Consider the following 24541-nt stretch of genomic DNA (forward strand, 5'->3'; position numbering starts at 1 on the left):
AGCATATGGAAGGGAAACATGTGAAAGGGAAAAGAATACATGTGGATTACTTTCATGAGAGAATAAACAGTGCTCATTATGGAGAATATAAAATACAATGTGAGATATCTGTGCCAGAGAAAAGGCCCATGTGGCTCATTAGTAGTGGCCCATCTTGAGATGGCAGCTAGAACGAAAAACCCTTACATTTAGTGAGGGATTTTCTTGGGTTATGATATGATGCAGGAAAATGAAGCTTCTGTGCTATCCTATGCCCTCAGTGACAGTGGGCATTGATGACAACCACCACAGTAAGGAGATAGGACACTGAAGACAGCATTGAGGAAGATTTTCCACAGTGAATACTACTCAACTCCCCTCCTAGAGAAGTCACCCCTAGACATGGGGATCCTAGATGCCTCACTTCTGTGGGAAATAATGAGATCCAAGCCCTAGAGAGAAGCTTAAGAGTCCAGGGGGGCCTTGTTGGGACTTTCCTCATTGGTTCTTAATCTCTAGTGGCAGCTTGTAGGCTGACCAGTCCCAAACTGAAAAGATTTGAAGTAGGCTTAGTTTCTTCACCGTACTTCAGCAGCTAACCCCACAAACTGCTACAGATTACAAAAGTTCATTTTTTCAAGCAAAAGTTTTTTTTCCCTAAAGCAGTAGCAGTGAAGTTGACAGCCAGCCCAAGTTTTGTTAAGATTTTCCTCTGGGGAGCTTCTGTCGTGGCTCAGTGGAAACCAATCTGACTAGTATCCATGAGGATACAGGTTCGATCCATGGCGTCACTCAGTGGGTAAAGAATCTGGTGTGGCTGTGGCTGTGGTGTAGGCCAGCGGATACAGCTCTGATTCAACCCCTAGCCTGGGAACTCGAATATGCCTCAAGTGTGGCTCTAAAAAGACAAAAAAAAAAAAAAAAAAAAAAAAGATTTTCCTCTGAGTCTTAGTTGGTTACATGGTAGTGAAAAATCTGGGGGGCCTTGGGAAACTCAGAGCAAAGGAGAATTGATGTCACCTAAGTGCATCCCAAGGCACTTAAGTTGCTGTTCCTGCTACATGATATCTAAGTTCTGTCATGATCCCCACATTCTTCTTGAAACCTGGGGTATGGTCAGTTTTTCTTTTTTTTTTTTTTTTTTTCCCACTGTAAGTTTTTCTAAAGAGCCTTGGGGAGTTCCCGTCATGGCGCAGTGGTTAACGAATCCGACTAGGAACCACGAGGTTGCGGGTTCGGTCCCTGCCCTTGCTCAGTGGGTTGACGATCCGGCGTTGCCGTGAGCTGTGGTGTAGGTTGCAGACGCGGCTCGGATCCCGCGTTGCTGTGGCTCTGGCGTAGGCCGGTGGCTACAGCTCCGATTCGACCCCTAGCCTGGGAACCTCCATATGCCGCGGGAGCGGCCCAAGAAATAGCAAAAAGACAAAAAAAAAAAAAAAAAAAAAAAAAAAAAAAAAGAGCCTTGGAAGATTCTTCCCTTTGTAGCTTGCAGGCTTGAGCCAAACTTCTCATGACTTCAAGCCCTTCAAGGAACACTTTAAGAGGAAAGAGTGGCATGGCTTATACCTTGCATTTTCAGTGTTTTCCTACGTATCAGAGAAGTTCCATCTTACAAATAGCAAACATGGGTGAAATTCCTTCATTAGAGTAGATGTAAGAACAATAATCAGATGATAAAAGACCAGAGAAATTGTTATTTATATTTTCTTTTAAACCTCTTCTGTTTTCTCTGTAGCCATATCTCTTGGTCAATAATTTCCAACTCTAGTCCCAGTAACCATTAAAAGCTCTTTGTTTCTATTTACTGTCTGCACTCTCATGAAGAAATACAGAGTCTTTGCCTCTCTGCTCCAGAAAAGTCTCAGCTCCCAGGCTTCCTCAGAAGAAATCACTACCATTGCCTTTTCCTTTCTCCCTTTCCTAATTAGAAACTTTAAATGGAGCCTGGTGAAGCAATGGGTTTCCTCATTGCTCAAGAAGATGCAGATCTACTTATCAGAAAATCCCTCTTCTAAGCTAAATAGATCAGATGGTTTTAAGAGAGAAGCTTGTGCAACCTACACCACAGCTCACAGCAACACCAGATCCTTAACCCACTGAGTGAGGCCAGGGATCAAACCCAAGTCCTCGTGGATACTAGTCAGATACGTTACCACTGCATCATGATGGGAACTCCACTGATTCTAAGTGGTGATGTCTCCTTGTTTCACTTAGGGCCAGACACCAAATTAATGCAGAACAGTGGAAAGTCCACCTTTAAACGGACACACATAGACCATCTCATGAATGTCCTTGTGCTCTGGGTAAGTTAAAGACTTTTTTCTGTTTCTTTACAAATAGGTATACCTCTTTCCCTTCCACAACACTGGCCAGTATTTCCAACTTGGAATTAAGTTGTTTGAAAGATTCAGTAGTTTTTAGGACTTCACATATTAATGTCTGAAGCAAAAAACAAAAGAACTCATTGACAAGAGAATCTCAAACTTATACCTCTGCTGTAGAGGACAGTCACAGTTTGTTGAGGCTTTGATACTTTGATTTTGGTACCAGAATGGATTAAGGACCTTGCTTTAGAAATTGACACTTTTTTTTTTTCTCATAGCCAGTTTTACTCATGACCACTTTAATAAAACCTTCATGTTTCCTGGCTTCCATATCTTTCATAGTTTATTCTCTTCTTTTGCTTGAGTATACACTAGAAGTTTCCAACCTGTAATAATCAAACTACTATTTAATAATGTTTTTAAGTGGATTGTAGGGTAACCAGGAGCCCAAAAGTGGAGGATGAGAATGAACGGATAGAATAAACTGACACTGGAATAAACAGATTATAATTCAGAGAAGAGGAAAGGAAAAACTTTTAAACAAATTTTACTACTGTTCTTAGAGAAGCAATTGCCTAAATAAAATAAGAATAGGCTAAAAAAATTTCAATGAAAAAATTAAAAAGTCAATCAAAGAACAACAAAAAGAATTTTGGAGAGTAAAAATTACTGAAATTAAAAACCAATAGAGGAGTTCCCATCATGGCTCAGTGGTTAACGAATCCAACTAGGAACCATGAGGTTGCTGGTTCGATCCCTGGCCTTGCTCAGTGGGTTAAGGATCTGGCATTGCCATGAGCTGTGGTGTAAGTTGCAGATGCAGCTCGGATCCCGCACTGCTGTGGCTCTGGTGTAGGCCGGTGGCTACAGCTCCAATTAGACCCCTAGCCTGGGAATCTCCATGTGCCACGGGAGTGGCCCTAGAAAAGGCAAAAAGACCAAAAAGAAAAAGAAAAACCAATAGAAGAGCTAAAAACAAACAAACAAACAATAGAAGGGATGAAATAAAGAGTCAGAGAACACTGCTAGACTATAAAACCAAAAGTCAAAGAGATAAATTCTTTTTTTAATGAAGGGTCAAACCAAGAGCCCCCAGTTCATCTCCTAGGAGTATCAGAAGGAGAAAATGAGGGGAGTTCCCTGGTGGTTCAATGGGTTAAGGATCTGACACCATGACTGCTGTGGCTTGGGTTTGATCCCTGGTCCTGGAACTTCTGCATGCCACAGGGGCAGCCAAAAAAGAGAAAATGAGGAGACAATCTTGTCAAAGAAATATTAGAAGAATATTTCCTAGAATTGAAGAACAATGTGTTTCAGATTTAGAACACCCATTAAGCATCATGAAATTTTATTTCATTTTTTTATTTCCCTAAATACGTTATTATTTTTTTTCCTACTGTACAACATGGCGACCCAGTTACACATACTTGTATACATTCTTTTTTCTCACATTATCATGTTCCATCACAAGTGACTAGACATAGTTCCCAGTGCTACACAGCAGGATCTCATTGCTTATCCATTCCAAAGGCAATAGTCTGCATCTGTTAACCCCAAGCTCCCAGTCCAACCCACTCCCTCTCCCTCTGCCTCCCCCTTGGCAATCACAAGTCTGTTGTCCAAGTCCATGATTTTCTTTTGTGTGGAAAGGTTTGTTTGTGCCATATATTAGATTCCAGATGTAAGTGATATCATATGGTATTTGTCTTTCTCTTTCTGACTTACTTCACTCAGGATGAGAGTCTCTAGTTCCATCCATGTTGCTGCAAATGGCATTATTTCATTTTTTATGGCTGAGTAGTATTCCATTGTGTATATATACCACATCTTCTTAATCCAGTCATCTGATGATGGACATTTGGGTTGTTTCCATGTCTTGGCTATTGTGAATAGTGCTGCAATGAATGTGTGGGTGCATGTGTCTTTTTTAAGGAAAGTTTTGTCTGGATATATGCCCAAGAGCAGGATGGCTGGGTCATATGGTAGTTCTATGTATAGTTTTCTCAGGTACCTCCATACTGTTCTCCATAGTGGTTGTATCAGCTTACATTCCCACTAACAGTGCAGGAGGATTCATTTTTCTCCACACCCTCTCCAGCATTTGTTATTTGTGGACTTATTAACGATGGTCATTCTGACTGGTGTGAGGTGGTATCTCATGTTGACAAACCTCTGGCTAGAATCACCAAGAAGAGGAGAGAAAAAACCCAAATAAAATAAGAAATGAAAAAGGAGAAGTCACAATAGATACTACAGAAATACAAAAAACTATGAGAGAATACTATGAACAGTTGTATGCTAACAAATTTGACAACCCAGAAGAAATGGATAACCTTTTAGAGACTTACAGTCTGCCAAAACTGAATAAAGAAGAAATAGATCAACCGAACAGACGGGTCACTAGAAATGAAATTGAATATGTCATAAGAACACTCCCTACAAATAAAAGTCCAGGACCAGGTGGCTTCACAGGCAAATTCTACCAAACATACAAAGAGGAACTTATACCCATCCTCCTTAAACTTTCAAAAGGTTGAATAAGAAGGAACACTCCGGGAGCTCCTGTCGTGGCTTAGTGGTTAACGAATCCGACTAGGAACCATGAGGTTGCGGGTTCGGTCCCTGCCCTTGCTCAGTGGGTTAAGGATCCGGCGTTGCCGTGAGCTGTGGTGTAGGTCGCAGATGCGGCTCAGATCCCGCGTTGCTGTGGCTCTGGTGTAGGCTGGTGGCTACAGCTCCGATTGGACCCCTAGCCTGGGAACCTCCATATGCCACGAGAGCGGCCCAAGTAATGGCAAAAAAAGACACACACACAAAAAAGAAGGAACACTCCCAAAGACGTTCTATGATGCCACCATCACCCTAATTCCAAAACCAGACAAAGATACCACCAAAACAGAAAACTATAGGCCAATATCTTTGATGAATATAGACGCAAAAATTCTCAACAAAACTTTAGCCAACCAAATCCAACAACATAAAAAAAAAATCATATGCCACAACCAGGTGGGATTCATCCCAGGTGCATGAGGATATTTCAGCATATGCAAATCAATCAATGTCATACACCACATTAACAAATGAAAAGTCAAAAACCACATGATCATCTCAATAGATGCAGAAAAAGCACTTAACAAAGTCCAATATCCATTCATGATCAAAACTCTTACTCAAGTGGGTATAGAGGGAATATTATGACAAACCCACAGCAAATATAATACTCAATGGAGAAAAGGTGAAAGCCTTCCCACTAAAATCTGGAACAAGACAAGGATGCCCACTCTCACTATTGTTATTCAACATAGTACTGGAAGTCCTAGCCACAGCAGTCAGACAAACAAAAGAAATAAAATGCATCCAAATAGGAAGAGAAGAGGTAAAACTGTCACTGTATGCAGATGACATGATGCTATACATAGAAATACCCTAAAGACTCAATCCAAAAACTACTTGAACTGATCAACAAATTCAGCAAAGTAGCAGGATAGAAGATTAATATTCAGAAATCAGTTGCATTTCTGTATACTAACAATGAAATATTAGAAAAGGAATACAAAAATGCAATACCTTTTAAAATTGCACCCCAAAAAATCAAATACCTGGGAACACACCTGACCAAGGAGGTGAAAGACTTAGATGCTGAGAACTATAAAACGTTAATCAAGGAAATTAAAGAAGATGTGAAGAAATGGAAAGATATTCCATGCTCCTGGGTTGGAAAAATGAATATTGTAAAAAATGGCCATACTACCCAAAGCAACCTGTAGATTCAGTGCAATCCCTATCAAATTACCCATGACATTTCTCACAGAACTAGAACAAACAATCCAAAAATTTATACGGAACCACAAAAGACCCAGAATTGCCAAAGCAATCCTGAGGAACAAAAACCAAGCAGGAGGCATAACTCTCCCAGACTTCAGGCAATACTACAAAGCCACAGTCATCAAGGCAGTGTGGCAATGGTACCAAAACAGACAGACAGACCAATGGAACAGAATAGAGAACCCAGAAATAAACCCAGACACCTACGGTCAATTAATTTGCGACAAAGTAGGCAAGAACATAAAATGAGAAAAAAACACTCTTTTCAGCAAGCATTGCTGGGAAACTTGGACAGCTGCATGCAAATCAGTGAAACTAGAACACACCTTCACACCATGCACGAAAATAAACTCAAAATGGCTTAAAGACTTAAATATAAGACAAGACACCATCAAACTCCTGGAAGAGAATATAGGCAAAACATTCTCTGACATCAACCTTAAATGTTTTCTCAGGTCAGTCTCCCAAAGCAACAGAAATAAAAGCAAAAATGACCCAATGGAACCTAATCAAACTGACAAGCTTTTGCATAGCAAAAGGAAATAAAAAAGTAAACAAAAAGACAACTTACAGAATGGGAGAAAATAGTTTCAAATGATGCAATGGACAAGGGCTTAATCTCTAGAATATACAAGCAATTCACACAACTCAACAGCAAAAAAGCCAACAAACTAATTGAAAAATAGGCAAAAGATCTGAATAGACATTTCTCCAAGGAAGATGTACAGATGGCCAATGAGCACATGAAAAAATGCTCCACATCACTGATTACTAGAGAAATACAAATCAAAACTACCATGAGATAAACCAGCATCATGAAATTTTAGAACTCCAAGGGTATATGTAAGTCCCTCAGATTTTTCAAAAGGATAAGAATAAGTTGTCAACAAAAAAATGAGAATTAGATTGTCATCACCTTTCTTGCCAACACTACTGGGTCCTAGAAACCAGTAGAGTCATACTTTCAAAGTTCTTAATGAAAAAAAAAAAAATGTCTTTTCTTTGGCTGAGCCCTCAGCATAAGAAAATTCCTTGGCCAGAGAGCAAACCTAAGATACAGCAGTGACAATGCGAATCCTTGCTGAATGGTTTTTTGTTTTGGTTTGTTTGTTTTTTTTTTGTTTTTTGTTTTTTTTTTTGCTTTTTAGGGCTGCACCCAAGGCATATGGATGTTCCCAGGCTAGGGGTCAAATCAGAGCTGCAGTGACTGGCCTACACCACAGCCACAGCAACACCCAATCTGCGTTGCATCTGCAACCTACACCACAGCTCATGTCAATGTCAGATCCTTAACCCACTAAGCAAGGCTAGGGATCAAGCCTGTGTTGTTAGGATCCCAGTCAGATTCATTTCCACTGAGCCAGGACTGGAACTCCTCCTTGCTGAATTCTTAATCTCTAGGCCACCAAAGAACTGAAAATTATTTTGATCTAGAAATCTATAGCCTGGCAAACTACAAATTAAGTAAGAAAGCAAACTTCTTCCTATCATAGGACCTTTACCCTTGCTCACAGTGTCTGCCCAGGCCTCTGCATAGTCTGCTTATTTTTCATTATTCAGTGTTACCTTTTCGGAGAAACCTTAATCTGCCACCCTATCTAAAGTAGCCATCTCCACCAAGACCTTCTTTATTCTATTAGCTTGTTTTATTTTCCTCTCAGCACTTAGCAATAATTAAATTGTATTTTTCCATTTCTTAATTTATCTGTTTTCCACTTGTCTCCACAGGATTATAAACTCTGAAAATAAAAACATTGTCTTTTATCACCACTGTACCCTAGTCTCTAGAATTATGTCTGACACATAATAGGAGCTTCATTATTATTTGAGTTAGTGAAAAAATATACTAATACCTGAGCTACCAAGTTATGAGCCTCTAAGGTATATATTATGTCATATTCATTTCTCCATTCTTGGGAGTGCCTTGCACAAAATAGTTCTCAGGAAATATCTTTTGAGTGGTTATTAAATGAAGGAATGTTCTTGAATTAGCTGGATTCTTATCAGTTCAGCAGTTTTGTTTATGTGGTATTTTTGCCAAGACATTGTCAATGAAGTTAGATATAACACACCCTCATTTCTTCAAGCTGAAGCAGAAATCCTTCCTGATTTAAACACTTTATTTTTTTTTCCGTTTTTGGAAATGATGCTTAGGGGGAAATCTGGCAGACACAGGAAGCGTGTTTAGCAAAGCTCCTTCCTGATGAACCCACAGCTGAGCTTGAATTTGATCCCCTCCCTTTCCTCAGTGACCAGAGCTCACAGTGATAATGCTTTGGAAGCCCTAGTCTGTTCAGTAGGACTATATTTGTGGGGCAGAAAAGCAGAGTATTTGAAATTTGAATGATGCCAGAAATCTAGGATATACTTCTGGGGTAAGACATAGTGAAAAAGATGTGAAGGGCTAAAGAATCATGGAGTACTCTTTTTACAGACTGCCTCTGAAGCCTGGGAGCTCAGTTGTGACAGCAGTGGCCTTGGTTCTCAGTTTTTGTCAAGAGTAACAAAATTGAGTATATATTTGCTAAGTGCAAGGTTATCTGCTCTTCTTGGGTCTGACTAGTTCTTATAATAAGCAAGTAACATCTGGGATTTGTAGCAACAACCAATTTGTTTCTTCCTTCCTATAGAAAGAAAGCAGAGTAAAGCTTTAGAAACTAAGGACCAATAAACTCCATTACAATATGAATGTGCCTTAAGAACCATGGAACATATGCAAGGGTTTGGAAAGCCTCAGGATGGCAGGAAGATCCCTCAGAATGAGCTGTGTCCTACCCCTGCAGGCCTTTCTGATGAGGAAGCTGTGCTCTCTAGGGTGGGTCTGACAGAGCTGATTTCCTTTCTGCTGGTTCAGTCCAAATGGAAAGAGCTGGCTGGAGGATTCATAGTCTGACAGTGGAGGGAGGGCATAGCACTGGAAATGATGGGGATTCTCAGTTTTTCAGGCAATAGGAATGGAGCAGGAGGGGTATTGAAGGTTACTCTGTAATTTTCTCTCATAGCTTCAGAGGGTTTCAGATTATTCTAATATTTATAATAAATAAATAAATTATAAATAAATTTATATTTATAAATAAATAGTAGTTCCCACTGTGGCGAATTGGTTTAGGAATCCTGTCTTGCTGTAGCTGTGGCATAAGCTGAAGCTGTCATGTGGATTTGATTCCTGAGCCAGGAACTTCCATATGGATGGGTGTGGCCAAAAAAGAAAAAAAAAATTTTTTTAATAAATAAAATAGGAGTTTCCATTGTGGCCCAGCAGTTTAAGAACCGGACATAGTGTCTGTGAGGATGATGGTTCGATCCCTGGCCTCGCTCAGGGAAGGGAAGGGAAAAATAAAAATTTATTATAACTGTTTTACCTCCCCCACTTTTTCCCACTGAAGCTAATAGAATATAGGGCCTAGTGAATTGACAGGCAGAGGAATATGGTTAGAGATTTAATATTGGCCACATAGATGATCCAAAAAGGAATACCGGCCATTGGAACTAATCATTGCAATTGGAACTGGACTGTGAGGATAAGCCTTACTATCATACGACTCACTGAGCAAGTAGGAGTAAGATTAAGAAGGGTTTATGGCCCCAGAGAGACCTTCATCACAAAGAGCTGAACTACTCAGTGTGAATCTGCATTAGGCTAGGAATAACAGCACATTTTATTCTTTTATCTCAATTCACCTGTTTCATTCTACTCCATCTCTCATTCAACTCTCAAATCTCAAATTTTGAATGATATTAAGGATTTAGTATTAACTTTTTAAGTGATAAGGTACTGTTTCAATAAGGTCATTTAAAGATATATATTAAACTATATATATAATTTTATCTGTATACAAATCAAATTATATAGTGTAAGAAATTTGCTTAAACAAAAGAGAGGACAGAGGAAGAGGTGGTTTGGGATAAAATAAAACTGGCCATGAACTGGTAATTGGTGAATCTGGGTAATGGGTACATAAGGGTTCCTTGTAGTATTTATATATCTTAATATGTGTTTGAAATTTTTCATAATAAGAGGGTTTTTTTAATCTCATTTTCTGAGAATGGTCTCAATTAGACCTGTTCCTCCTGCCTTCATACTCCTATCTTCAAAGACTTTCTATCAGTGACTCAAATATGAGATTTCCAGTCTTCTAGCAGTGGGATGCGTTGCTTTGAACAATTCATACCGTGACAAAGAACACAAGTTTGAAGACCACTGAGTAGACTGGAAATGATTCACAGTAACATCATACATGTCTTCTCTAGAGGTATGTGGGTATATTATGCTGATGGAACATAAAATTGTACAACCACTTTGGAAAGCATATGGTTGTTTCTTAGAGTTAAATATAAATTTACTGTAGGACCCAGCAATTCCATTCCTAGGTATTTAGAAAGGAAATGAAAGCCTATATACATGCAAAGTCTTGTACAATATGTTCAGTGCAGCTTTGTAAGCAGCTAAAAACTAGAAACAATCCAAATACACAATAAAAGATAAATTAGTAAACAAATTTTGAAGTATTCATATAATGGAATACTACTCAGCAATAGAAAGAAATGAGCAATTGGTAGATGCAAAAACGTGGATGAATCCCAAAATAATTATGCTGAGTGAAAGAAGTCAAAGACTATATGCTATATGATTTGATTTATATAAAATTCTTTTTTACGTTTTTCCCAGTTTTGATAAGCTGTAATTGACATATAACATTGTATAAGTTTAAGATATATCACAAAATGGTTTGATAAATATTGTGAAATTATTACCACAATAAGGTTCATTAACCTATCACCTCATAAGTTAAACTTTGTAAGAACTTTTTTTTTTTTTTTTTTGTCTTTTTGCTATTTCTTGGGCCGTTCCCGCAGCATATGGAGGTTCCCAGGCTAGGGGTTGAATCGGAGCTGTAGCCACCGGCCTACGCCAGAGCCACAGCAACGTGGGATCCGAGCCGTGTATGCAACCTACACCACAGCTCACAGCAACGCCGAATCGTTAACCCACTGAGCAAGGGCAGAGACCGAACCCGCAACCTCATGGTTCCTAGTCAGATTCGTTAACCACTGCGCCACTACGGGAACTCCTGTAAGAGCTTTTAAGATCTATTCTCTTAGCATCTTTAAATACACAAGATTGTTGACTGTAGTCACCATGCAGTACATTAGATCCCCAACACTGATTCATCTTATAACTGCAAGTTTGTACCATCTTCACACATTCTCCCTCACCCACATCTAGCCCTTGGAAACCACCAATCTGCTCTGTTTTTATGAGTTTAGTTTTTTTAGATTCCACATATAAGTGAGATCATACAGTATTTGTCTTCCTCCATATGACTAATTTCACTTAGTGTAATGACCTCAAAGTTGATCCATGTTGTCATAAATGACAAGATTTCCTTCTTTTATAGCTAAATAATATTGCATTATAGTGTGTGTGTATCACATTTTCTTTATCCACTCATCTGTCAATACTTAGGTTGTTTCCATATTTTGGCTGTTGTAATAGTGCTGCAGTGAACATGGGGCTGCAGATATCTCTTCAAGATGATTTGATTTCCTTTGGATATATACCAAGAAGTTTATCATATGATAGTTCTATTTTTAATTTTCTGAGGAGCCTCCATACTGTTTTGCCAAGTGGCTGTACCCACCAACATACCACATAATGATTTGTGATGTTGAGTATCTTTTCATGTACCTATTGGCCATTTGAATATCTTCTTTGGGAAGATGGCTGTCAGGACCTTTGCTTATTTTTTAAGTGAATTATTTGGTTTTTTGATATTGAGTTTTTGAGTTACTTATATATTTGGATGTTAACTCCTTATCAGATATGTGGTTTGCAGATATCTTCTCCTATTTTATAGACTGCCTTTTTATTTTGTTTATGTTGCCATACAGAAACTTTTTAGTTTGATATAATCCCCCTTGTTCATTTCTGCTTTTGTTGCTTGTGCTTTGGTATCATAGCCAAAAAATCATTGCCAAGACTGATGTCAAAGGACTTTTTCTCTTTGTTTTCTTCTATGAGTTTTTCTAGTTTTTATGGTGTCAGGTCTTACATTTAAGTCTTTAATTCATTTTAAGTTAATTTTTGTGAGTGGTATAAGATAGGGGTCCAGATTCATACTTTTACATGTGAATATCCAGTTTTCTTAATACCATTTTGCCTCCATTGTCAAGCATTTGCTGACTCTTTGTGCATGAGTTTATTTCTGGGCTCTCGATTCTGTTCCATTTGTCTGTATGTCTGTTTTTATGCCAGTACCATTCTGCTTTTTCATACTGTTTTGATTACTATAGCTTTGTAATATGATTTGGAATCAGGAATCAGTAGCATCCACCCTACTTCTTTCTCAAGATTGCTTTGGTTATTTGTGGTCCTTTGTAGTTACATAGACGTTTTAGGATTTTTTTTTTCTATTTCTGTTAAAACACCACTGGAATCTTGATAGGGATTGCATTGAATCTGTAGATAGTTTGGGTAGTATGGACATTTTAACAATGCTAACTCTTCCAATCTGTGAACACTGGATATATTTCCACTTATTTGTCCTCATTTCCTTTCATTAATGTCTAAATTCCACTCGATTATGGTGTATGATCCTTTTAATAATGCTGTTGAATTTGGTTTGCTATTAGGAAGTTTTGCATGTATATTCATAGGAATATTGGCCTGTGGTTTTCTTTTCTTGTACTGTCCTTTTCTGGCTTTGACACTAGAGAAATGCTAGCCTTGTTAAAAAAAAAAAAAAAAAAAAAAACAACTTGGGAGTATTACCCTTTCTTCCCCACGTTCTTTTCCAAACATAGGTCTCAAATTTGTCTTATCTCTTTGCATCCTTTACTCCTCCATGACCTTCTCTCTCAATTTAATGGCAAAAAAAAAAAAAAATTGAAGTTATCTGGAACAATAATCTTATTTGGGTTAGAAGGTACTTAATCTGAACATTGTCTCCAGGCTGATTCACTTTATTCATTCGCAAATAAATATTGGACCTTGTTTGCTTAAGATCTCAATCTTATCTTTTTTTTTCCTCTTTTGTATCTAAAAGTAATAGACTTTTCCAGTCCTTTGATAGCCTGTTTCACTCTGTTCCTTTTCATTTCTGCTTGTAAATTGGCCAGTTATTCCCCTAATTCAACTCTTTCTTTTGTCAGAGTTAACAAACACATTAATATTCTAATTCTTTCCAACCACTTGCCTTAGAGCTCTAGGCTCAAGGCACATGGTCCATCTTCCAGTTTTACGAAATTCTTTACTGTTAACCTGATTGCCATATTGTCAGCCTTTTATATCAGTTTCCTTACCACCCACCCACCCTAAACAGCTAAGCCAATGCCACACATTTTAGATTTTTGTTAAAGTAGCCCCTCAGTTCCGTAAGGGAGTAATCAAGTGCTTGGGTTCTAGAACTGGTTCAAAACTTGTCTCTCCTAGTTAGTAGCTAAGTGACTAGGCAAATTACTTTTCCAGTCTTAATATCAAGTTCTTTTTCTATTATTAAAAGAGGAATGTTATAAATATTAAATTAATATATGTAAAGTACTTAACACAGTCCCTGGCACTTAATAAATATTTGACATATTTTAGTTACTATTATCTCCTGTCCAAATCCCAAGGATGGCTCCTGTGGGCTTTCTTTTCTGTCCTGTGTACTACTGTACAGTCTCTGAGCTTCAGGGACCCCTGCTCTCCAAGAAAAGAGAGAAGCTTTGTTGAGAGATCAGACTCCAAACAGTAGAAGTGATGCAGTGTCTTGGATGAAATATTAATTTAATTCTTTTTTTGATTTCTAGATTTTCCTGTTTTTAGGCAGCATGTGTTTTATCCTAGCCATTGGACATTGCATTTGGGAGAATAAGAAAGGCTACTACTTCCAGGATTTTCTGCCATGGAAAGAATATGTCTCTTCCTCAGTTGTCTCTGCCACTCTCATATTCTGGTCTTACTTCATTATCCTCAACACCATGGTGCCCATTTCCCTCTACGTCAGGTAGGCTTTGTTTTTGGGGGGTGTTTTTTTTTGTTTGTTTTTTTGTTTTTTTTTTTTTTGGCTTGCTTTTTAGGCTATGGGTCTAATTGGAGCTGCAGCCACCAGCCTACGCCAGAGCCACAGCAACTGGGGATCCGAGCCTCATCTGCAACCTACACCACAGCTCACGGCAACGCCAGATCCTTAACCCACTGAGCGAGGTCAGGGATCGAACCCGCAACCTCATGGTTCCTAGTCAGATTCATTTCCGCTGCACCACACCAGGAACTCCAGGTAGGCTTTTTTGATCACAGAGGGAGGACCTGACTTCATACTTCCTACTTAATTCCCCAACTAAAGTGTGAACTTTCAGAAAGCATAGAGTCTGTGCTCTTTAACCCTTTGCTTTCAACAGTAACTGGTGAACAAAGCACTCTGAGAAATATTTAGAGATTGCATGAATGCTTTCCATATCCAGAATACTGTACTAGATACTAGGTAGGTTATACAAAAAGAAAATTATCCCTGCCCTCAAATAGTTTATTATGTACATGACTAAACAAGACATACAGATACACAAAATAATTAGAAAAAATGCACACAAATTTGGTGATGCTAATGTATAATCTAGACAGCCCCTAGTTTGTCAGTGAGATAGATTCCAAACATTCATTTGTAAATCAATTAAATCAGAACTCAGAGTGCATTTTCCCGCAGAAACAGTATGACAAATGGTAGATAGGTGTAATTGTGACTTAAGTTCTGGTTCCTAAAAGTTAGATAAGATGAAGGATGTTTCCTCCCCCTTTTCATGAACACCTTTGACAAAAATCTGAGTATAGGTAAAATAAGTCTTTACTGTACTCTAATCTCCTTTTCTATTCTCAGCATTCCCTTTCACATATGTGCCCAAACACATTTTTTTGCATCCTACACTTGTGGCATCCCAACCCCCAAAGCATCCTGTATAACTAAATTATCTTCCTAATTTAATAAATATTTATTGAACACCTACTATGTGCCAAGTACTATATTAGGTCCCAGAGAAAAAAATCATGAATAATAAGACAGCCTTTCTTCTAGATAAGCTTAAAACATAGCCATGGAAACAGATATCTATGTAAATAATTATGCTACAGTACGAAAAATGATGTAATAGGAGTTCCTGTCGTGGCTCAGTGGTTAATGAATCCAACTAGGAACCATGAGGTTGCGAGTTCGGTCCCTGGCCTTGCTCAGTGGGTTAAAGATCTGGCATTGCTGTGAGCTGTGGTGTATGTTGCAACCTCGGCTCGGATTCCGCATTGCTGTGGCTCTGGTGTAGTCCGGCGGCTATAGCTCCGATCAGACCCCTAGCCTGGGAACCTCCATATGCCGCGGGAGTGGCCCAAGAAATGGCAAAAAAGACAAAACAAAACAAAACAGAAAAAAAAAAAAAAAGAAAAATGATGTAATAGGAGTTCCCATCGTAGCTCAGCAGAAACAAGTCTGACCAGCATCCATATGGACACAGATTCAATCCCTGACCTCGCTCAGTGGGTTAAGGATCCAGTGTTGCCATGAGCTGTGGTGCAGGTCGCAGATGTGTCTCAGATCCCACATTGCTGTGGTTGTGGTGTAGGCTGTCAGCTATAGCTCCTATTCGACCCCTAGCCTGGGAACCTCCCTATGCTGCGGGTGCAGCCCTAAAAAGACAAATAATAACAATAATGTAATAGAAATATATATATGAATGTTATGGGAGCCTAGAAAAGAAGTGTGTTGGGTCTGCCTGGAGAAGCTTAGGGATTTACAGAAATGGTAATAATCAAACTGATATTTGAGAAAAGAGTAGAGTTTATCAAGCAGAAAGTGGGAGAAAAGAATACTGTAAGCAGAAAAACCAGCATAGGAGTTCCCATCATGCACAGCAGAAAAGAATCCAACTAGGAACCATGAAGTTGCGGGTTTGATCCCTGGCCTCACTCAGTAGGTTAAAGATCCAGCATTGTCATGAGCTTTGGTGTAAGTTGTAGATGCAGCTTGGATCTGGCATTGCTGTGGCTGTGGTGTAGGTCGGCAGCTACAGCTCCAATGAGACCCCTAGCCTGGGAACTTCCATGTGCCGCGTGTGCAGCCCTAAAAAGACAAAAAGAAAGAAAGAAAGAAAAAAAGAAAAACAGCTATACAAAGTTTTGGAGGTTTTTAAAAGCTTGATCTGGTCATAGAATGGTGACCAGATTAAGGTATTGAGTGGTAATTTAGGATCAGATCCAAAAGAGCCCTGGATGCTAGGCCAAGGAGTTTGGGTTTTATCCTAAAAATAGTAAAGACCTTTCTAAGGAGGGAAAGGTTTAGGGTTAGGGTTAGGGTTAGAGGTTTTTAAAAACTTGATCTGGTCATAGAACGGTGACCTAGATTAAGGTATTGAGTGGTAATTTAGGATCAGATCCAGAAGAGCCCTGGATGCTAGGCCAAGGAGTTTGGGTTTTATCCTAAAAATAGCAAAGACCTTTCTAAGGAGAGAAATAATGTGATTAAATGTCTGGGTTTAGAGAGGTTGCTATGGTGACTAGTATGGTTAAGGAAGGGAGGGGTCAATACTCAAAACATGAAGACTAATAAAGTCAATTATGTCAGTCTGAGTACTTCCTCCCTCACCTCAAACAAAAAAAATCCATGTCACTCAAGGCAGCTGTTGCAGACAGGGATTACTAATGAAGCAGTCTAATAAACAAACATACACTAAATATGAATGGTGATAAGAAGGAGGCTGCTTAAAAGTCTTCACTGTTCTAAAGTGAAGATGTTTTATTAACCATAAAGAATCTATAATGCATGATATTTGGAAAAGAAGAGGAATGTGGTAAAGGCAAGTGGGAAAATTCAGTTAAAATGGGGAGGAGACTATTATGGGGAAATGCTACCCACAGGGATGCTGGGTCTGCCTAGAAATGTATCAGTGTCAGTTCCTGTAAGCTGTTTCTGAGTCTCATAGATCTTTCCCTTCCTCTTCAGAAACAAAGAAGTGCTGTTTCAAGTTTCTCTTTCTTGCTCACCAACAGATTTACATGACAGCAGCAATAATCCTCTAATTAAGCCTAGGCAGCCCTCTATAAATTAATTCTTAACTCGGTCAGGCCTTGCATTATTGCAGAATTTCAAACTTTTTGGAAGAAAGAGTGTAAAGGGAGGAGTATGCCTCAGCACAGTTCGTGAAATATATCTGGTAATCAAGTAAAGCCTTGAATGGATAATAGTCAAAGTCAGAATTACAGTGGGTTGGCTGGTAGGAAGTGTTGTCCAAGACTGTAGGTTCCAAGGAAGATATTCTAACTTTCTGTTCCACCACAGGACTGGCAAGAAGGAAACCAGAATGATTAATTTGTTTGCCCTGTTCTGACCCAGGACCCTTCTTTTCTTGCTTTCTCCTTAGTGTTGAGATAATAAGATTGGGCAACAGTTTTTATATCAACTGGGATCAGAAGATGTTTTACGAACCAAAGAACACTCCAGCACGGGCTCGCACCACCACTCTGAATGAGGAGCTCGGCCAGGTCACATATGTGTTCTCCGACAAAACAGGGACCTTGACTCAGAACATCATGATTTTCAACAAGTGTTCTATTAATGGGAAATTCTATGGTATGCATATCTTCCTGCTTTCCCTGAGTCCTAGGAAATTTTTACTTTGCATTGTTCTCAATAATAATCTTTTTCATTTTGGGGGGTTTTTGTTTTGTTTTCTTTTGTTTTTGTCTTTTTAGGGCCACACCTCATGGCATATGGAGGTTCCCAGGCTAGGGGTCTAATCGGAGCTGCAGCCGCCAGCCTACACCACAGCCACAGCAACTCAGGATCTGAGGCTCATCTTCGACCTACACCACAGCTCATGGCAACGCTGGATCCTTAACCCACTGAGCGAGGCCATGAATCGAACCTGCACCCTCATGGTTCCTAGTCAGATTTGTTTCCACTGTGCCACGATGGGAACTCCTCAATAATAATCATGTCAGTCTGAGTACTTCCTCCCTGGATCTGATCCTAAATTACCACTCAATACCTTAATCTAGGTCACCGTTCTATGACCAGATCAAGTTTTTAAAAACCTCTAACCCTAACCCTAACCCTAAACCTTTCCCTCCTTAGAAAGGTCTTTACTATTTTTAGGATAAAACCCAAACTCCTTGGCCTAGCATCCAGGGCTCTTTTGGATCAAATTGGCACAACATTGTTAACCAACTATACCTTAAGAAAAAAAATTTTAAAGAATAATCTATCTCCAAATCTACATATATGCCTCTAAATTCACATTTACTTCTTATTCTCAAAACCTTCTCTGTTCACAAAGCAAAGATCACTTAGCCCATTAGGTTCTAGCCACAAAGCTGCAATCTGTTGTGCTAGACATTGGAAATACAAAGATGTGTAAGACTTAATTTCTGTCCTCAAGGAATTCCCAATGTCTTAAGAATGTCAGTTACTCTCACATTAAATCAGATAGCACAACCAGCATATTACCAAAGCTACTAATCTCTTGATTCCCAATTCAGACCAATAAACAGTTCAGAAAGAAGTCATCACAAGGTTTTATTCATAGTTTGGTCAGCGTCTCCCATGGCTGGTTATTCATTTATTTCCTGCATCAAGCATAAACTTGTTTTTATGATAGTGTTAAGTCCTCATATATGTGCACTACCTAGCTAAGGAAGGCAATCACATCTAAAAAGCTAGAACATGTTGGATGTTCTGGGATGATGAAAAAGCTTTGAAACTAGGAAGATGTGGTAGTTGCAAAACATTGTGAATGCTCCAGTTGCCCCTGAATTGCACATTTTAAAATGGTTAATGGTATGTTTGTTATGTGAGTTCCACCTCAGTTAAAAAATTAGGGAGTGACGTTGTGGCTTAGCAGGTTAAGAATTCGACTAGCATCCATGAGGATTCAGGTTTGATTCCTGGCCTCATTTAGTGGGTTAAGGATCTGGCATTGCCACAAGTTGCAGCATAGGTCAAGATGTGCTGGATCGGAGTTCCCATCGTGGCGCAGTGGTTAACGAATCTGACTAGGAACCATGACATTGAGGGTTCGATCCCTGGCCTTGCTCAGTGGGTTAAGGATCCAGCATTGCCATGAGCTGTGGGGTAGGTCGCAGATGCGCTTGGATCCCGAGTTGCTGTGGCTCTGGTGTAGGCTGGCGGCTACAGCTCCGATTAGACCCCTAGCCTGGGAACTTCCATATGCCGCAGGAGCGGCCCTAGAAAAGGCAAAAAGACAAAAAAATTAAAAATTAAAAAAAAGAAAAAATGTAAAAGATGTGCCGGATCTGGGGTTGCTATAGCTGTGGCATAGGCTGCAGCTGTAACTCCAGTTCCACCCCTAGCCTGGGAACTTCCATTTGCCGCAGGTGTGGTCCTAAAAAGAAAAAAGAAAAGAAAAAATTTAAATTTTAAATTTAAATTTTTATTTAAAAAAAGCTAGAGCACTCTAATATTTTCAGTTACCCCTGACAAACAAGTTTTCACATGCATAAACTCCAAAAGCTTATTTTTGGATGGATAATTTGAGAGAGGATCTTAATTTTCTTACTCATTGTAAGACCTCACCATACACTGTGTAAGATTGAAAGGGGTCATGGGTGTTTTGTGCTTGGCTTCCGACTGTCTTCCACTCCCATTCTGTCTGTACTAGCTACTGGCCAAGAATCCTAAATATTCCAGCACTGCCTTCACACCTCATCTAGGTAGCTTTTCTGATTGAAGGGCTTTCTGAGGTATGACGTCTCATAGCCTCCAGCTTCACTTCAGTCACACTTAAGGAGAAGAGTTGTGGCCCAAGCAGCATTATTCTTACCATTGGCCTAGGGAAAGGAGTTTAGGTGGCCTGAGGGGATTCAAGGAGCTTGACTACAAGTCTAAGATGATATAATTAGAGGAAATAAGCTTTTAAAATCCTCCTTTAAATTACCATATCACTCAGTAATTCCATTCCCAGGAATACTATATATACCCCCAAAAAATGAAAACAGGGATTCATCAGATAGATATATGCCAGTGTTCATAGAAACAACCCATGTGTCCATGAACAGATGAATGGATAAATTGTAGTATATCCATGGAATGGAATACTCAGGCATAAAAAGTTATGACGTTCTGACACATGCTACAGCATGGATGATTCTTGAAAATGTTATGCTAAGTGAAATAAGCCAGACACAATAGGGACATATTGTCTCATTCTATTGATACGAAATCTAAACCTAGAATAGGCAAATTCTTTGAGGCAGAAAGTAGGTTAGAGGTTAGCAGGGCTGGGAATAGGGAGGGGTAGGGAGTTTCTGTTTAGGATACTGAAAAAGTTTTGGAAGTATATAATGGTGATTGTTGCAAAACATTGTGAATGTTATTAACGCCACTAAACTGTACACTAAAAATTGGTTAAAATGACACATTTTATGCTACACTTATTTTGCATAATAAAAAGAAATGTAAACCTTTCTTTAAAACCCTTGTCAAGTGTGCACTCTGTTTCTTTACCAACAGGTGATGTCTATGACAAGAATGGACAGAGGGTAGACGTCTCGGAGGTGAGTGATTATAGCTCCCTGTGAAATGCATGTGTTAGCTGAGTGAGGCTGTGTGCACAGTAGCATGTTTAACACATACTGGGCTTCCCTTAGCCCCTGAAATATTACAGCTATGATTGGCCCCATAATATCAGAAAGTATTATCTAAATGACCTATGTTATTTGATTTCTATTTTACAGTGATAGTAGATTTATTGTTTTTTATTCTTTTTAAAAAATAATCTGTACTCACAATTTAAAAGAATGCCAAACAATATAGAAATATATGAAGAAGAAAGTTAAAATCATTCAATCTCACTTATATAACCAGTGTAAAATTTGGGGATATATATACTTTTAGATGCTTTTCATATGTATATATAAGACATATATACATAGACATCTAGATAGGTAGATACCTAGGCAGGTAGATAGGTAACTAGGTAGGTAGGTAGATAGGGAAGGAGGGAGGGAGGGAGGAAGGAAGGAGAGAAGGAGGGGGAAGGAGGGAAGGAAGGGGGGAATCATAGCATCCATACTATTTTCAGCCCCCTTTTATTCACTTGACACTATATTGTAACCCTCTTTCCAGTCAGTATATTTAGGTCTCCATCATCATTTTGAATGAGGGTCATATCTAATTGTGTTGATGTATCTTAATTGATTTTGACTTACCTGATCCCCTATTCTTTTGAGGCGGGGGGCTACACCTGCCACATATGCAAGTTCTTGGGTCAGGGACTGAATCCAAGCCGCAGTTGTGACCTACACCACAGCTGCAGTAACACCAGATCCTTAACCCACTGTGGCACAGCAGGAACTCCCCAATACTCTATTTTTATTGTTTTCTTTTGCTATTATAAATAGCATTATGGTAAGCATCAGGGTACATACATTTTAATCTCCTTTTCTGATAATTATTCCCTTAGAATAAAGTCCTGAGAGTAAAATTAGTTGGTCAAAGGATGGCTAGATTTTTTTAATGCATTTAATATTGCCATATTGGGAGTTCTCATCATAGTGACTCAGAAATGAGTCTGACTAGTATCCATGAGGACACAGGTTCGATCCCTGGCCTCACTTAGTGGGTTAAGAATCCAGTGTTGTCGTGAGCTATGGTGCAAGTTGCCGACACAGCCTGGATCTAGCATTGCTGTGGCTGTGGTGTAGGCCTGTGGTGACAGCTCAGATTCGACCCCTAGCATGGGAACTTCCATATGCCATGGTGTGGCCCTAAAAAGACAAAAAAAAAAAAAAAAAAGATATTGCCATATTGCCCTCCAAATAGACTACATCAATTTATAATTTCACAAAAAAAATATGAGAATTCTTTTTTTCCTATATCTTTAAGGACGTAAATGTTTTAATCTTTAGGAATTAATTGGTGAAAATGTCTTATTTAATTTACCTTTCTTTGATTACTAATCATGTTTAATCTTTTTTATGTACTTATTTTACTTCCTCTTCCCAATCACTTTATTGCCCATTTACACTCATTTTGTGAATCTCCTGTTCATATTCTTTGCCCTTTCTTTTTCTTATTTGAAATTACTCTTTATATAGTAAAAATACCAACTTTTCCTTAGTCTAGCGCATGTTATAATTATTTTTCCATTTTTGTCTTTCAGCTTTTGTTTATATTTTTTCTGTTAAGAAAGTCTTTGATTTATGTAATCAAATTTATCCCACTCAACTATAAAAATATCTTCCTTTTCATTCTTCCTATCTCTAGCTGGTTCACTTTTACTCTTTGCTCTAATATTGCATGTCAGCTTTTGTTTATGGATTTTTATTTTAAGCATCCCTCCATAGGACTTCTTTTATTACGTTCAAGGTACTCCTCACCCTATCTGTTTCCTATTAGAACCAATTCTAAAGCCTAAGCCAATTGACTTATGTACCAAAGCACTAACTCCACCTCCCAACTACTACCTCACCCCTATCCATCCAAAAAGATTAGAAATGGGAAATAAAATCCGTATTTGCCTTAAATCCTCTTCCAGGGACTCTACTAATGACTTTGGAAATATAAACAAAGATATAGCTTCTAGGGAGTAAATTGTTACCCTGGAGTTTCTTTTCTCTTCCTCTTCCACTACTGATTGACCATAACACCTTTTCCACTGGATCACTAGAATCTTTGTTGTCTTGTAAACAAACTTGCCTACAGCCTTATCTCTTCATAAAAATGCTTTCTTCTCCCTGCCTTGATTGAAAGATGAGTTTCCCTGAGAGTATCCCAGAAGCCAGAAGAAATCAGGTATGGTGACAGTCAAGTAAAATGGTTCAAAATTAAGTCTGTGAACAAGAAGTCTGTACTGAAGCCTTCTTGTGCAGTATTTCTCTCTAGCCCCCTGTGGGTAAAGTAGGAATAGTGCAACGCAGTGATGTCATTGTATCTAACTCCCTTCCCAGCTTCTCAAATCAGGCAGAGGACAAGACTTTTTCCAGAAATCATTTACTAATAGGGAACAGTTATCCTCTCATATCCTCGGGTTTGATTATCATGGTTTTGGGACTTGGAAGAATAGAGCCTAAAGATGGCCATTGATCATTCAGAATAGGTAAATTCAAAAGGGGGCAAAAAGAGACTGCCAAGCAGTGGTCAGCTTGTCTCCTGTGGGGTGGATCTTTTCCAAGTGAATGGATAGTCCAGGTCAGAGTGCCATAGACCTTAGAAACCAGCACAGAATCTCCTTCATTTATCTTCCTTTTCTCATTCTCCTGAGAGTTCTCATCATGTCCCACAAACTGTCCCCCAGTTGACCTTCCATAAAATTTCAAGCTGCTATTGAGAAGTTTGTTCTGGTTTATGTGTGCTTATGTGTTCCAGAAAACAGAAAAGGTCGACTTCTCCTACAACAAACTGGCTGATCCTAAGTTTTCATTTTATGACAAGACTTTAGTGGAAGCAGTGAAAAGGGGAGATCGCTGGGTACACTTGTTTTTCCTCTCACTCTCATTGTGTCATACTGTGATACCAGAAGAGAAGGTAGAAGGTGAGAGGGGTCTGTGGCCTCGTGGACTGAGAATATGTCATAGTGTCTAGGCTGGTTGGAAGTGGGGGTGGTTTGATATCTTTCATAATGCTTAATCTAAGAAAGTACTTTCTAATAAGGAGAGTTATACAGCAATGGAATGGATAGTCAGGACTTGAATATCTTCATAGTCACTAAAGATATTCAAGTAGAAACAACCTCGTGGTCTTAAAGAAGGTTGGGTCATTCGATAGGGGTCACATTTGGTACTATCTAGAGAGCTTCTGGTCTTGAGTCCGTGACGTCTTGTCACAGAATTTGTTTGATTTGTTGCCAAGATCGGCTCCACTCTCTCTGACAAGACTTCCAGAAATGAGTTGAGTCACCCTCTTGTTGCTTCATAATTTAAAGGCATCCCCATATATCCTGATTTCTTTAATAACCAAATAGGACGATACCATCCATGAATTTATTGAAATCTTATTTTAGAAATAATGAGAAATTACTGGTTTTAAATTAAGAAGGCTTTTTCTTAACAAACAAGAATTTAGGCAGCCACCTAAATCGCATCCTTTAAAGTGAACTACCATGAGTAACACCTTATATCTGTACATCATTTTATAGTTTTACAAATTGCTTTCATTTATATTACCTCCTATAATCTTCACAGCAGCCCACCGCAGAACAACAACAATGAGCCTAGTTTTATAGGGAAGGAAGCTGAAGTTAAAAGAAATTAAGTGACTGACTAAAATCCTATAACTAAAAAATGCATAAATGAGATGAGAACCCAAATCTCATGTCTTCTGGCGCCATGAGTTCCCACCCCACCACAACCTTCTCCTGGTCTGACATTCCAGCAAGTTTCTATTACTTGAAGCGTATTTGAACTTGTCTTTGTTTACTGTCTTGAGTGACAAGGT

The 24541-nt window shown here is 38.9% G+C and overlaps 1 protein-coding gene across 1 annotated transcript in view; it reads left to right on the forward strand.

The window, feature by feature from the left end:
* LOC100156421 (phospholipid-transporting ATPase FetA-like) overlaps nucleotides 1-24541 on the forward strand; it is a 99002-nt gene that overhangs the window by 51251 nt on the left and 23210 nt on the right. The window contains exons 12-16 of the mRNA XM_005660209.2: nucleotides 2194-2282; nucleotides 13920-14116; nucleotides 17511-17719; nucleotides 20618-20661; nucleotides 23474-23639. Coding sequence (XP_005660266.1) covers nucleotides 2194-2282; nucleotides 13920-14116; nucleotides 17511-17719; nucleotides 20618-20661; nucleotides 23474-23639 — 705 coding nt within the window. The remainder of the gene's footprint in view (nucleotides 1-2193; nucleotides 2283-13919; nucleotides 14117-17510; nucleotides 17720-20617; nucleotides 20662-23473; nucleotides 23640-24541) is intronic.

The sequence above is a fragment of the Sus scrofa genome, chromosome 1, assembly GCF_000003025.6.
Source record: "Sus scrofa isolate TJ Tabasco breed Duroc chromosome 1, Sscrofa11.1, whole genome shotgun sequence".
NCBI lineage: Eukaryota > Metazoa > Chordata > Mammalia > Artiodactyla > Suidae > Sus > Sus scrofa.